Genomic DNA, 16,001 nt, shown 5'->3' on the forward strand with positions numbered 1-16,001 from the left:
AAAGAATGAGCTTGACATATCTGGGCTACTTCTACTTGAATAATACTCTTTTCAGTTTAGGATATTCAAAAATATCTCATGTGTCCTAGGTAAATCATCAAGGGAAATCTGGATGAAAAAGTGAGTTCCTCAATATTCTACTGTGAATCATCTAAAAGAAGACAAAAGAAAATTAACTTTGTTCATATTGCAGCAGGATGTTAGTTCTATGGTTGAATGTAAAACCTGTGGCAATGTCTGGAGTCTTGATTGTAGCTGAAACTCCTGTTTGGATTACTCCAAATTAATAATTGATACATTGCTAGAAGGAATTTGTTACTGATCCAAAGTGATGCATTTTTAGAAAACACATTGTGAGAATTGTTGTTTTCAATTATGATACTACCAATTATGGTATTAGGTTGGTGGTAATGCCTTGAATTTGGTACCATTGTCTTCAGAGTTTACATCTGGAGTTTCAGTTTAACTTTTGTAGACACATATTGATGAATAATAATCTTCCTTCTCAAGAGAAAGTAGTTTATCCTTCTCACTTGACAACTGCTTTTGCAGTTTCCCACTTGTAAGACAGTATGCACCAATTCTAAAACTTGAACCACTTAGTGAAGCACTGTTACCATATACACACAGGGGCCTCCTTATGAGTCAGATTGTTTGGAGCTGAGGTTATAAAAGAGACAAATGGCTTCGATCAATCTCAGTTCATCCTAACCAGAGCTAGCAAATGGACCTATATAAATACCTATGATAAGATTAAAAGATGGACAGTTTTGTCGCACTGTAATTATCTGATGCAGAGAAGTTATTAGTTCTCTAGGCCATCTGATGGAAATACAAACAAAGGTACTAAAAAGGCTGACTGAAAACCAGCTATTTTCGAGGGCATCCTATGATGAACAGAATGAATTTGCTAGGGTAGTATGGATGGCAGTGACTCTGTGCAATCATGCCTGATTAAAATCTTTTAATCTCACTGTCATACCACAGTTGTAGTCAAGACCTTCCTTTGAAGCTTCTGATCTGTTTAATGTTAAAACAGATCCATATCTTGAAAAGCTCAAAAACTACAACAGCCAGATCTTTGGTAGTATCAGAGTCTGATGGATAGAAGAATATCTGTACCTTCAGGTTTCAGAGGCACTTGTCAGGGATTTTTGGAACCTACTATTAACTCAATAGTCCCAGTCTCCTCCTCTTCCTTTTTATCATCATCAGTAGCAGCATATGCAGAGGAAGCAATGTTTTCAGAATACTTTCAAATCTATTTCTTCTGATACTATTTTTTTAGCTAAACACTACATTTGATGAATGTCACAAGTCTTATTTGAGTCACATCAATAGACCTCTGTCCTTTCAGTTTTCCCTTTGAGAGCAATCTTATGTATTTCCTTGCAGCATGTGAGGGAATTATTTTGGATTGTTGGATGTATTTGACACAATTGCCTAGGAGGGGATAGATACAAATAGCTAGATATATCAGGAAGTTATCTTGCTTGAACCCATCATCGGTTCAATCCAATGACTCTTCATCTGACAGGGAATGGGGAAGCAACAAAAAGACAGACTCCTTGACATTTCTCATAGTTAGCAACACAAGTAGTTCCTCAAAGCCTCATTCCTATATTATCTGTAGATGGAATGAGCCTAGGCTAAATCTCTTTGCCTCTGAGTAAAGCAGTAACTTTATCTGATTCTGCTCCATTGTTAGACTGGAGGACCCAGCACGACTGACAGTCTCTTTCATCATTAATTGAAATCAAGAGTTTCTTTATGCATTGTCTCTAACTTTATTGCAACAGAAGGCATTTGAAAAATCTGACAAGGCTTGACCAAAGATGCTGTTGATTGCCCCAGCTTGTGTTCAGTTGTTTATAGGTCTCTATATGTCCTGCCTTCCAGTCTACACGGATCACTTTCATCACATTTGAGGTGAGATTCTCCAATCCATTGTGAAGCATCTCAGGCTGACTGCTTGCCTTTTGTCTTTCTGGGAGGAATAGACTGAGAGTTTAAAGTTTAAAATATCCAATTGGAATGCAGGATGCCTTTAACCAATCAAATCGACTCAGTGCATTGGAAAAGATTTTGTAGCTGGACAGCTAAATAGAGAGTAGGCCTGATATGGTTTTCTATTTCTTTCATCTTGGACTATCTATTATGGCTGGAAGTCAAAACTGTCTAGAGCTGTCAGGGTCCACTTGTCATCTCAGCTTTCTCTCCTCTGATGCATGGATTAGAAGTTTTTGCTTAACCTACAGTAATGATTTTCCTTGGTCTGGGGATGTTGCTTTACAGGAGGATGACAGTAGCAAGGTAACAAAACTGTAAGAAGTTTTGTGAAGGTACATTTTCCAGTTGGTGTTTCTATGGTCTTCTATGAGGGAGAAAACAGGGACTTTCATTAAGATGTTGCCAAAAGAGACCTGCTGTTGTCATTACTAGTCTGTATGGAGGAATCCCCATGTGGGAGGGGAAGAGCCAGCCACAAGGATCCCTGTAACAGTTCTCCTATGCGAGTTGGGGAAGAAAGAGAGAGCAGTTGAACCTACTCACCTCCCTGCTCCCAGTGAGTGCTGGTAGCTGATGCCCTGGTGGGGTAACTAGTTCTTTTGAAACCTAAATTCTCAGGTTATACTACCCTGAGGCATTTAGGAGAATTGAGAAATCACATATTATGTTTGTAGTTAATATTAATGGAGTTTTTATACTCTTTTGTCTCACTTCTCACATAGTGGTGAAACTGGCACTCTATTATCTTCAAAAATCAGCAAAATACACTATCTATTTTCAGAGGGGTAGCCGTGTTAGTCTGAATCTGTAAAAAGCAACAGAGGGTCCTGTGGCACCTTTGAGACTAACAGAAATATTGGGAGCATAAGCTTTCGTGGGTAAGAACCTCACTTCTTCAGATGCAAGTGATGGAAATCTCTAGAGGCAGGTATAAATCAGTGTGGAGATAACGAGGTTAGTTCAGTCAGGGAGGGTGAGGTGCTCTGCTAGCAGTTGAGGTGTGAACACCAAGGGAGGAGAAACTGCTTCTATAGTTGGATAGCCATTCACAGTCTTTGTTTAATCCTGATCTGATGGTGTCAAATTTGCAAATGAACTGGAGCTCAGCAGTTTTTCTTTGGAGTCTGGTCCTGAAGTTTTTTTGCTGTAAGATGGCTACCTTTACATCTGCTATTGTGTGGCCAGGGAGGTTGAAGTGTTCTCCTACAGGTTTTTGTATATTGCCATTCCTGATATCTGACTTGTGTCCATTTATCCTCTTGCGTAGTGACTGTCCAGTTTGGCCAATGTACATAGCAGAGGGGCATTGCTGGCATATGATGGCATATATAACATTGGTGGACGTGCAGGTGAATGAGCCGGTGATGTTGTAGCTGATCTGGTTAGGTCCTGTGTTGGTGTTGCTGGTGTAGATATGTGGGCAGAGTTGGCATCGAGGTTTGTTGCATGGGTTGGTTCCTGAGTTAGAGTGAGGGATCATTGTCATCACTGATCTACAACCCATCCTGGACAATGATCCCTCACTTTCACAGACCTTGGGAGGCAGGCCAGTCCTCACCCACAGACAACCTGCCAATCTTAAGCATATTCTCACCAGAAACCACGCACCGCACCATAACAACTCTAACTCAGCCAGCAGAGCACCTCACCCTCCCTGATTGAACTAACCTCGTTATCTCCACACTGATTTATACCTGCCTCTAGAGATTTCCATTACTTGCATCTGAAGAAGTGAGGTTCTTACCCATGAAAGCTTATGCTCCCAATACTTCTGTTAGTCTCAAAGGTGCCACAGGACCCTCTGTTGCTTTTTACTATCTATTTTGAGAATTTAGCAGCAAGATTTATCATATGCAAACATATAGATAACTCAGAACTTAATTTTTTGGATGAAAAAAGCTCTTCAATTAATGTAAGCAAGAAGGAGAATTTTTTTGTTTTAATTTGAAGTGTTTTCAGATTACTTGATGGTTACATCATTATAACTGGAAATGGAACTTGTTAAACCACAGTTGTTTTTTTCAAGTGATTGGCTCTCAACCTTTTAAATGTTTGCTGTTTTAATATAGAGATGAAATGCAAGCAAACAGAATAGACTGTCAGCTGGAAAGTTCAGAACAAAAGGAAATTTTGAGATTAGACAAAGCAGACGTTTTGTAAAACAGGCAATGACTTTTGCCAGTTTAACAAATGTCATTGTTAGTTCAGGCAAATATTTGTGTGTGTGTGTGTGTTTGATACTATTACAATATTTGTTTATAGATTAATCAATTCTACTGAAATGGAATGGTCTCAAACAAAGTGTAAAAATACTCTACTCTTGAATGGAAAATCATGCTCTCTGATTGGAGGGAGTTTGATTGCTTAATGACTACAGCTGGAGAAATAATATTCTTCGATTATGTTATTCAGTGAATATTGCTGTTTTTAGTAAATTTTATTATTATTATTATTATTATTATTTTATTTATTTGCAATATTTAACTAACTCAGTGGTTGACTAAATTTGCTGAATAAATTATTTAACCATCTTTTTCTGATACCCATTAGCTTGAATTGTGAGGGGCTACATCACACTACTACAGCAAATATACACAACTAATATTGTTGAGAAAGGGTAGTTTGGTAAAGGGTGTGTGCAGAAGGGCCAATGTACCTAATGGACAGAGTGGAATTATGTGCACTAAACAGCCCTTGTTCAGATTGTATGCTTTACACAGACTTGTGTAGCAGACAGTGCAGAGCTGTTCCACATCAGGAGATCAATGGGAGAGCTTTGTCTAAGAGGCACAATGTAGCATTTAGTTTGATTCCTGGGAATTTGATTTGCATGTTTCCAATTTTACTTGTAATTTTCTATTTTCTTAATACCTGAAGAATTGTTTTGCCTTTCATACTGAAGGGTTTTGTTGGAGTAAGACAAGCTGGCAAATTTGCATTGAATAAGAGCAGCACTACGGCAATATTGTAAACTAATCTGTAGCCTCTGTTTTCTAATACTTTTTTTCAGTCCTCTCCATGTCAGACAATGTTCATAGTGGGGCCTTCCCTGTCTCCATAGCAACTGGGGGCAGACCTTTGCCCTGTGCCTGGGCTTTGGACCGCCCCTTAGGATTCAGAACGATTCTCCAGAATTCTCTGCCCCCAAGAAGCATGTGTGGCAGACTCTAGCTTTCTCTTTGTAGCAGAGGTCTCACAGGATTTGTTAAATATTTTTAATGAAGTGTGTCTCGGTTTCTTCATTGGCTTTACTTCTCAAAACTGCTAAACTCAACTTTCTGAGGAGGGTTGGAAGGACAGATCCTCTCCTCCCCTCCCCACTGAGAAATAGCAGAGACCTCAGGAACCCAGGTCCCAGCAAGCATGTGGGTGAAGTCCATGCTGAGCAAGCTGCAGAGAAGTTAGATCGCAGCTGGCATGTAGGCAAGGTCCATAGAGATGAGTAGATGAGCAGGCCACATGGAGCTTCCTTCACAGAGACAAGCAACAAGCAGAGGCATGGGACTGGAAGTAAGATTTTTTAAAGCCCCTGCTTCTCCCCTAGACATGGGTCTCTATTCACACAGCTTACAGGGCAAGCAGAAAAAAGCTTCCTGAATGTTGAGGGAAGGCAAGATCCCCCGTTCCCGTAGCAAAACAGAGGAAGAAGTTCCTGCTCACAGCCAGCACATAGGCAACGTCCATGCTGAGAAGATTGAGAAGGCTACAAAACGGCTTCTGTTTTTATCTGGAAGGCCTCACATGCCATGAAAGATGCTGTCTCCTGCAACCTCTCTAATACCAATGAACCATTAGTCTCCAATGGTTCTGCCTCACTCTTTATTCTGCATGTTTGGTCCCCACTCAGCCTGGACACACCAGCAGGCAGCATGAGGTGAACTGATTCAGATTCTCTATCCTGGGAGGTGGACCTACTACTTCTCCCATCCAGGCTCCAGGGATCCCATTGAAAGTTATGAAGTGGGTCTTTTTTTCCTTAGGGAGAATTGCAGAATACATGCCTACAGACTGTCCTTTCAGTCTCCCTGGATATGTGCTATCCCCTTCACACAGCTCTACTCCATTCTTGTAGGGGCATGCCCTATGGACGGACAGGAGGTGAAAGTACTGCTCACAACCAGCTGTTAAAGAAGCAGAACAAAATCTTAAAATCTTTCATGAAGGTGTCTCCTAGATCCACTAAAAAGGGGAAATCTCTCAAGCTAGGACTTTGAGCAAAATCCCTTAGACTCTCAACTAAGCTTGTCAGAATTAAGCACAAATGGGGATCTTACTTCACAGGTAGAGCTAAGGAAAGAAATTGTTTTCCCTTCCTGGAAAAATCTTGACGATTTTTTTTAAATAAAAAAAATCCCGTCCTGAATTGGAACATAAAGTGGAAATCTTGAAAAATTTCATGAATGAAAATAAATTAAAAAAAAGTTTAGGTCAATTGAAATGTTTTGTTTAGATTTTGACCATTTTAAAATATTTTTTTTTACTCTAATAATCACAATTCTTGAACCAGAAGATCAGAATGTTTAGTTTAGAATATGTAGGGCATCTAGGGTGACCAGATGACAAGAACAAAATATCGGGACACATGGGAGTGGGCGGGCACGTTGCTGAAGAAAAAAAAAAAAAGCCGGAGTGCCGCCACCGAAGCAAAATATTGGGACAAATGTCATCCCGACCATACATTTGTCGAGACGTGGGACAAACAACTAAATATCAGGACAGTCCTGATTTTATCGGGATGTCTGGTTACCCTAGGGGCATCTTGACAATTTAATTACTTTTTTTTTTTAATTGAGTTGAGAGATTTGTCAAAACTGACCCATTCTCATGAAGTTTCATTCTTGACAAATCAGCATTTTTCAATTAAAAAAACATTGTCAAAAAATTCCCAACGAGCTCTATTTACAACTGTTTGTGAAAATAAATAATGAAACAACAAGAAAGCTTGCAAAATTAAAGAAAAGTTGTGTAATTTTTCATCTCTTGGTTTGTGATAGTGGGATTAAGGCAGAATAGAGATTCTCTCAAATGACCTACTTGTACCTATGGACTAAAAGGTCTTCATTAATATCCCTAAGGTTAAGCCTACTGAGGCTTCCCTAGTAAATGGTATAATCATACTAGCTAAGGGAATATTCCCACCAAGACACAGCCTCAGCTCTGAGAGTCTTGGCTGAAGTCTCTTATTGTGCAGGTCTGTGCTCAATTGAGAGCACATTGTGGGCATGCACACACAGGCACACACAAACACAAAACAACCAGCAATCCAAAGCAGACTGTGAAGTGTTACAAAGTGATGTCATTAAACCGGGTAAAAAAATGGCAGATAAAATTCAATGTAATGCACATTGGAAAACATAGTTCTATCTACATATTCAAACTGATGGGATCTAAATTAGCTGATATCACTGAAGAAAGAGATCTTGGAGTCATTGTGGATAGTTCTGTAAAAATATCTGCTCAATGTACAGTGGCAGTCAAAAAATCTAACAGACTGTTAGAAATCATTAGGAAAGGGATCGACAATAAGATACCATAATGCCACTATATAAATACATGGCATGTCCACACTTTGAATATTGCATGCAGTTTTGCTTGCTCCTTCTCAAAAAATATATAATAGAATTGGAAAAGGTGCAGAAAAGGGCAACAAAAATGGAAGAGCTTACATACAAAGATAAATTAAAAAGACGGGGACTGTGCTCTTTAGGAGTGAGATGTCTACACAGGATATGATAGAGGTCTATAAAATCCTGAATAGCCCAGAGAAAAACAATAGGGAAGTGTTATTTACTCCATCACATACCACAAGAACTAGGGGTCACCCCATGAAATTAATTGGCAGCAGGCTGAAAACAAACAGGAGGAGGTACTTCAAACAACACAACCTGTAGAACTCATTGCCATGGGATGTTGTGAAAGTCGAAAGTATCAGTGGGTTAAAAAAAGAATTTGATAAGTTTTTAGAGTCCATCAACGGCTACTAGACAAGCTGGTCAGGGACACAACCTCTTGCTCCATGTGCCCCTAAACCTCCATCTGTCAGAAGCTAGGACAGGATGACAGAGGATGAACCATTCAATAACTGACCTGTTCTGTTCATTCTGTCTGAAACATCTGGCACTGGCTATTGTCAGAGACAGGATACTGGCTTAGATGGACCATTGGGTTGACCCAGTATGGCCATTCTTATGAGATACTTGAGATCAGGTCTACCCCCAGTTGCCATGGAGACAGGGAACACAACACTATGAAGACTGCCTGACATGGAGGATCTTGAAATGAAAATTCAAAGGTAAAACAAAAATATCTCATAAAGAGAGAAAATAATCATTTTGCACAATCATCATTGATGTCCACAGGCCATTGTGATAACATTCTATCTCTTTTGGAGATAGAAGTGTGCCGCAGCATGACTGTGTGAAATGGGAACTAAAGAGAACACAAACAGAGAAAATTAGTATCTCAGAATAATGGGATAAGTGTCTCCTTCCCTCCAGATTCTCAACTTCCATTCTGAACTCTTAGTTCTTATGTACAGACAAGAAGAACTGATGACAATGGAGCTTCATTTCAGAGCCAAATCCTTTACTTTATGTATGTGGATAATGCTTTTGAAGTCAATGAGATTATGCATGTGAGTAAATGCAGTGGGATTTAGGTCTGGCTGCACTTGCATAACTCCCTACTGTCTTATCATGTCATCAGACTTTACCTGGAGCTTTTGTAAAAATCCAGGGTACGATATGACATGTAGTGAGGAGAGAATAGGATAGTGTTTAAGTTTATGTAAAACAGCAGGAATTTCTTTTAGTAAGTTACCATATTACAATGTTCTACATACCACAGATGAAACTGTCTTGTTTGTTGCAGGTACTACTGTGCCAGCATTGTTGAACAGCACCTCCAATCAACTTTACCTGCACTTTCACTCTGATATTAGTGTGGCAGCAGCTGGTTTTCACCTGGAGTACAAAAGTAAGACTGTCTGTTGTTTGACTCATTTTTTTTTAATCTAATTACCAAACGTGATCTAGGATGCTACAGACATAAAGTGATACCTATGGAATTATATCTTTAAAAAAACAATCAAGTTTAAAAACAGTAGAATTCCAGCCTTCACGAAACATTTTTTCATAAAGTAGAAATAAATAAAAAATCTACAAGAAAACTTTCAGCATGTTGTCTCTCAGTATAGTCATATGGTGTTTCAGATTAATAGTTCTGGAAACTTGGATCACATTTTTAAGCATTGTAGTTATGGAAAAGCAGATGGATAACCCTAAATGCCTTTTCCCCATTCATATGTGAATATTTTTCTTCACGGCCCCCATCTGGAAAATCTTGTTAATTCATTGGTGTGAAATAGCTGCAATTGTGATAAATATTGTAGTGCACCGATGGCTACAAACACTATTATAGTTCTCATGTAAGATTCATTGGTGATATGGGCAATAGAAGCCAGAATGGACATTGTCAAACACAGCACATCTACCACTTGAGATAGCTGTGTCCCATTTTATATCCTTTGTGGGCAATTCAATTATGTACCTTTTAAACAGGTTTGATATTTTATAAAATTCCAATGGACAACCACACACACTCTTTGTTCAGTTCATATATGCATGATTTTTTTTTTATCTTTTTCCTCTTTGAAACCTTAAAATAATTTCTATAAAATAGTGGTAAATTCCATGCATATGTTTGTTTATTATTTGTTTTAATTGGAGGTAATAAACATTGCAAAGAAGACGATTTAAAAAAAAAATGAATGTGGGGATGAGGTAATAGTTTGATAAATGGGTTAATAAAGGTCAAATTTGCAAATCTTAGGTGTTTGGTTATGCTGCTATTCCATTGTTTTACAAAAGAAAAATAAGAATTTTCTATGAGATTCAGTCTTATAGTACATGCATTTATAAACTAAAAACCTTAATGTTGATATTCATCTTCTTTAATAAGCAGTTGCAAACAAGCAAATACATGGATAAGCTTTAATAATTAATCTTTAGAATTTAGATAAACAATTATCTAGAACATAAACTTATGCTCAAAATTTTAAAGGCCAGATTTCCAGCTGATGATAAATATTCTGAACTAGATACAAACCACAGGGCAGCCTCACACTCTGGTTCAATTCCTCTACTTACTACTACCATTTGTATGCAAGTTTGTTGCAATTTATTTGAAAATTACTATTCTAATAATGGTGCAAAATGAGATCAAGGATGTCATTTATAGTAGGATGTGTTTTGAAAATCTGCTACTTTGATACATTTTGCAAACATCTGTAGATGTTAGAATATGGATTTAATTTTATGTCAAAAGTCAATATAATTGCTAATATACATAGCTGAATTATAGCTGATGAATGCTCTTATCTGTTATGCTTAAGGTTATTTTAACACTGGTGACTAATACAAAAGGAATCTATTATTAAAATATTTTGACTTTTATTTTCTTTACCCATGTATAAATTTTCCATTCCTTGTTATTGTCATCTGCTTCGGTGTCATTACAAAAAACGTGAAATGATAAAAGAGGCTTACATTTCATAGTGGAATAGATGATAAGATAATAAGCTTTTTTACAGGGCATTATATTAATTGTTGGAGAAATACCAAAACTGTAATAACTACTTATGAGTCTTTTTCTATCTTTACATAGTCCAAAGATGGTGTCAAAATTGAATATGTCATTTCTAACTATGTATGTTGTTTCCAGATGGGACAAAGAAACAGTTGTATTTTTATGATAATTGTGTTAGTGCATAGTGCTATCTTACTTAGGGTTTCATTTTGAGACCATCCTGATTGTGACTGAAGGAGGACTTTGTTCTATTACTGATTTTTCTGGTGAAAGTTGTTCAACAAAATTTGCTCCTTTATATGTCAGCTGATTAACTTGCACCCTTCTCCCCCATCTCTAATGAAAGAATAAATTAGCTACCATAGTATCTTGTATTCTTGCCTTGTGGATGGGTCCTCTTCATGATGCTTTGTTTTTGGCAGCATGGTTGGGTTAGTATTTTTTTCTGGCTTGGATAAGATTTCTTTCTTAACTTTAGCACGCAGTGATTATTTTGTCTTCCTAGATGCATGATGTAACTATGACATACAATTCATTTTCAAATCTTTTATTGGCTTTCTTTCTGTATCTCATCAAATTTTAACTTTTTGTATTCACCTCAAGACCCTACATAAGTTTGCCTGTTTCATTAAATCACACCCCACCTCCTCCCTCAACCAATAATGCCAGTCTTCATGTTTCCTTTTTTACATTTCTCACAAGAGTGAAATGCACTCCTATTCCTGAGCTTCTTGATCAACACTATAGAATGATTCAAAAATGTTTTGGGAATGGATACTATTCTCTGTTAAATTCTGTTGGATTTAGAATAATGGTCACTACTATGCCCCCATTCCAACAAAGCACATATCATGTGCATAGCTTTAAGCACATGAGTAATTCCTGTGACATTAATGGGATTACTCGTGTGCTTAATTGCTTTGCTGGATCAAGGCCAAAAATATTTAGGGTTTTATATAATGGTTTCCCTATTGTTTGTCACCATCAATTATCTTAAACCTAGATTACAAGCTTTTTCAGACAGTGACTGTGTCTTACTTCTGTGAAGTGCCTAGCAAACTTTTAGGTATTAGAAATGTTATTATGTTTTAGTAACTTTTGCTAGAGTATGTATGCTGCCAAGTAACTTTGACTGACCTGTGAGAGGTCTATCTATTGTGAATGCTGTGTTATGATCTTAGTATCTGTTTTTCACTTTGATTGGATCTTGTTTGCATATATTATGCTAGCAATGTTGTTCCTGCTAAAGAGAAGGTTATTTTAGTCATTTCCATATATCTGTAACCTTGAACCCTTTTCTGATCTTAGAGGTCAGCTGTGAAGTATTTATTATTAATGTTATTTATTGTTTACTGGATTTCTTAAAATGTAGGAAAAAATCAATTCTGCAACATTTAAAATATAAAAGTGCAAAAATAAGTTAGGATTTTCAGACACTCCTATGGACACTTATAAACAAACACTGCTTTCACTTTTAAAGACATCAGTTATGTTATTTTCCCCACTCAATAAAACCTTTATGATGGTTTTGATTATGTTGGCTTTGTGCTAGTTTGTGTATGGTACATGATGGTATGCAACAGCCAGTTTGTATATGGTGAATGATGGAATGCAACAGCTGAGAAGTAGCCATTATGGTCTAATGTGTCAGTAATCCATGTGTTAATAATACCTACATTTCCATTGAGTCCAAAAAGTCTTCCCAGTACATTTAAATTCTAGATCTATGAAAAGTTATCTGCTGCTTCAATAATATATACCAGGGGTGGCACCCTGAGCCTGAGAAGGAGCCAGAATTTAACAATGGACATTGCCAAAGAGCTAAAGTAATACATCAGCAGCCCCCTGTCAGCTCCCCGCCCCCCACTCCCAGCACCTCCCACCCACCGGTAGCCCTGCCAATCAGTGCCTTCCTACATCTCCTGATTAGCTGTTTCATGGCATGCAGGAGGCTCTGAGGGGGAGGGGAGAGGAGCAAGGTCATGGCATGCTCAGGAGAGGGGATGGAGAGGGTGGAGTGGGGGCAGGGCCTGTGGCAGAGCCAGGGGTTGATCAGTGAGCACCCCCTGGCCCATTGGAAAGTTGGCGCTTGTAGCTCCAGCCCTGGAGTCGGTGCCTATACAAGGAGCTGCATATTAACTTCTGAAGAGCCGCTTATGGCTCCAGAGCCACAGGTTGGCCACCCTGATATATACTTTAAGAAGCCACAAGCCAGAGGTTCAAAATGTTGAGAAAGCAGAGGTGTGGCACAATAAGAGCCTATTCTCAACACTATTGTATATTATTATGTAGTTAGAGTTAAATTAACCCAAACATGGGAAGTGAGAGATTTGGACATGCAAATAAGGTAAAGCAAAGACTACAACTTTATTAACTTTTAACCAAAGAACCCAGGTAGTTCCTTGAACAAATACCGCGCTCATATTGAGCCAGGCTGGTTCCTACATTGGCAAGAAATAACATAACCAAATACCTAAGGGGAGGCAACCTCCCTCTGCATAAACATAATAATAGGATTAGGCCCAAGATGCTTAAATACTCCCTCAACCTATTCCTCATGCAAGGTCTAAGTGTCCAGACTTTGGGTACCCCATTCCATGTGAGAAATTGCTCCCATCCCACGAACATCAAGGCCCAGGTCCAATGCCTTCTGACTTCTGCATAGGTAAATGCAAATATGGCAGTCCACGGTGGACACTTGTCACTGGGAGCACGAGCTATTAGCAAGGACATCAGCTCCCCTTTGGTTAGTTAGGAATAAGTTTATTCATCCTCAAAAATCAATGAGAAATATATCACCCTTAATTTTTTAACCACATAGTCTTAAGAATGCACTGACAAGAAATAGCATGAGGATTATTTTGTTTGTGTTTTAATATGAAGTGTGAGTGAGGGTAATATTGAGGGAAAGCTTGGGCAAGGAGGTTGATTCTTTTTTTCATTTACCTCTGAATGTGGCAATGTTAGTAGTGATTTCTTTGCTTCTGTCTTTCTTATCTTTGTATAGCCTTCTCTACAATTGACAGTTTCACTGTACTATTGGGATAGCTGTCATGGGAGGTTCTGTTTACAGAGAGACCATCTCTCAAATAGAACTAATTCTATCCACCATTGTAAATAACAAGTCATTCCCTTGAATTCAGTGGAGATACCCCAGTGTAAATGAGAGAAAAATCAGAGTTTGAGTCTAGGGTATTACTAAGTGATATAATCTATGCAGGTCTCCTTCACTGCTTTGCTTAAGAGACACACAAATCGACACCTTAATGAATGGTGCCTTTTGGGGTTATGTGCCTCCAAGATACAATACACACAGGTGTCTAGTATCAGAGGGGTAGCCGTGTTAGTCTGGATCTGTAAAAAGCAACAGAGAGTCCTGTGGCACCTTTAAGCCTAACAGATGTATTGGAGCATAAGCTTTCGTGGGTGAATGCCCACTTCGTCAGACGTACTCAAGCTGTGCACTTTTAAGAATAATGTAGCCTAAAAGCTTATAAAGTGCAAATTTACTTTCAAAAACGACTCTGTGAAAATAGCATTGTGAGATTCAGTTTTATAGTCTGCCAGTGACTCCAGATCAGTTGTGACAAGCGAAAAATGTTTTGGTGGTGGTGGGGAATTGTATGGTTTTTTTTGTCCCCAATCGCCAATGCTACAAAACTCTGTGATCTGAAAGTCAAGCTGTGTTCGGTCTGGTTGATACATAGTCATCAATAACTGATACAACTTAGGTGTATTATAGTAGTAATGAGAGGCTGAAATCCTGGCTTCATTGAAATTACAATGGCATAACTCCTATTGACTTTAGTGGCATCAGGATTTAACTTTTGGTATTTTTTCAGATGTACACCACAGTACAACTCAAGGTAGAGATTCTGCAACTGGAGCTTAGTTAACTATTCTGTTGACATACAGTCATAAAGAATAATTTTCTTTCTCCTAAGGCTGTATTGTCTCTGCAGAACCAGCAGGAATATAGAAAGCAGGTGTGACTGTGAATACAGAAAGCAAGCAGGTCTGCACAATAAGAAATTCCCATTTTTACATTGAACAGTTCTTTTTTCTAACCTTAAGCATTCTTTATTATAACATTTATTATACAGCCATACAGAAAGCACAAAATAACTAAAACTTACACATAGGTTATCTTCCTAGCTTAATAATGGGAACATTTCTGCCCTTATTTGAAGGAGCCACCCAAAAAGGAAGCAGAGCCAAGCACACGTTGCTGGTGCTATAAACTGTAAGGGGATGCACATATGGGCTAATTCTTGCTGCTGACTGCTTAGGCTTTTGGCCATTCAGCTACCTGAGGTTTGTACGATTCTTCTCACCACCTTCCCTTCACTAACATCCTCCCCCTCCTGATATCCCCAGCTTGGTAGTACCCACTTTGAAATAAAGAAGTCCAGTGTTTTGAACAGGGACCTTCAGCCCCATTCTTCCTGAACTGTCAGGAACTGCTTTGCAGCTATTCCCCCTACTATTTCTTCCCAGTTTTCCTCTGATAGGAAAAAGAAGCCATGGATTTTGAGCTGTGCAGTTTCACAGATCTGGTCAGGCTCCCACTGCTGTCAGCTCTCCAGATTGCTGTAAGGGGATCCAAACACTGAACTGCCATTTGTGTTTTAAGGTTCCCTGGGTCTCAGAAGGCTGCAGCCCTGTTTCCTCCCTTGGCCTGTTTGGCACATTTCCTAGGCATTGACTCTCAGTCTGTTATCTCTTTATGGAAAGGGAATCACACAGCCCACCTGCCTTAGGCCCCTAGTGTTTCCTTAGCAAAGAGTGAAGCTGAATGCAAGTTAAGTCGACCAAGTGGAACTTTATTAAACCCTGTGCTCTGCTTTATTCATGTGGGTAAGTTGCTTCCCCCATTCCGTGTTCCCCAATGACCCACTAATAACAGGGCTCTAAGGACCATGGGCCCTCTAATCCCAGTTCCACTGATGATAACCCCAGGACCAGAGTTAACTTCCAAGATACCCCCATAGCTTAAACACACAACTCCAGCTAAAGGGGTGAGCATTCTGGTTTGCCTTTTTAAGGGGCTATGTGGTAGGTGTGGCATATAACAAACACAGACTTTGCACAGGACTTGAATGCAGCATTGCTCTGTAATAGCACAAGAAATACACAGATCTATTAAAAAAAAAACTAACAGCATTTCCCTGCCTCAGTTTCCTCACTACCCTAGATAATTCTTTCGACTGGGGTCAGAGTTCTTTGGACCATGCAAAGTTCTTCTGTTCCAGTGGATGGCTTATATTCTGAAACGTGGAGCCTTCTTTTCTCAGCTCATCTTCTGTGGCCTTTGCTGTCTGTTCCTTTCCCCTGTGTAGCTCTGTGAGTCCTTTGTCCTTTCTTTGTCCTGCTTTTGGGAATTTTCCATTCTCCCAATGCCAACC

The 16,001-nt window shown here is 38.8% G+C and overlaps 1 protein-coding gene across 1 annotated transcript in view; it reads left to right on the top strand.

The window, feature by feature from the left end:
- LOC117875514 (CUB and sushi domain-containing protein 1-like) overlaps nucleotides 1-16,001 on the top strand; it is a 1,845,931-nt gene that overhangs the window by 1,557,127 nt on the left and 272,803 nt on the right. The window contains exon 35 of the mRNA XM_034766897.1: nucleotides 8,881-8,985. Coding sequence (XP_034622788.1) covers nucleotides 8,881-8,985 — 105 coding nt within the window. The remainder of the gene's footprint in view (nucleotides 1-8,880; nucleotides 8,986-16,001) is intronic.

The sequence above is a fragment of the Trachemys scripta genome, chromosome 3, assembly GCF_013100865.1.
Source record: "Trachemys scripta elegans isolate TJP31775 chromosome 3, CAS_Tse_1.0, whole genome shotgun sequence".
In the NCBI taxonomy this organism is placed as follows: Eukaryota; Metazoa; Chordata; order Testudines; family Emydidae; genus Trachemys; species Trachemys scripta.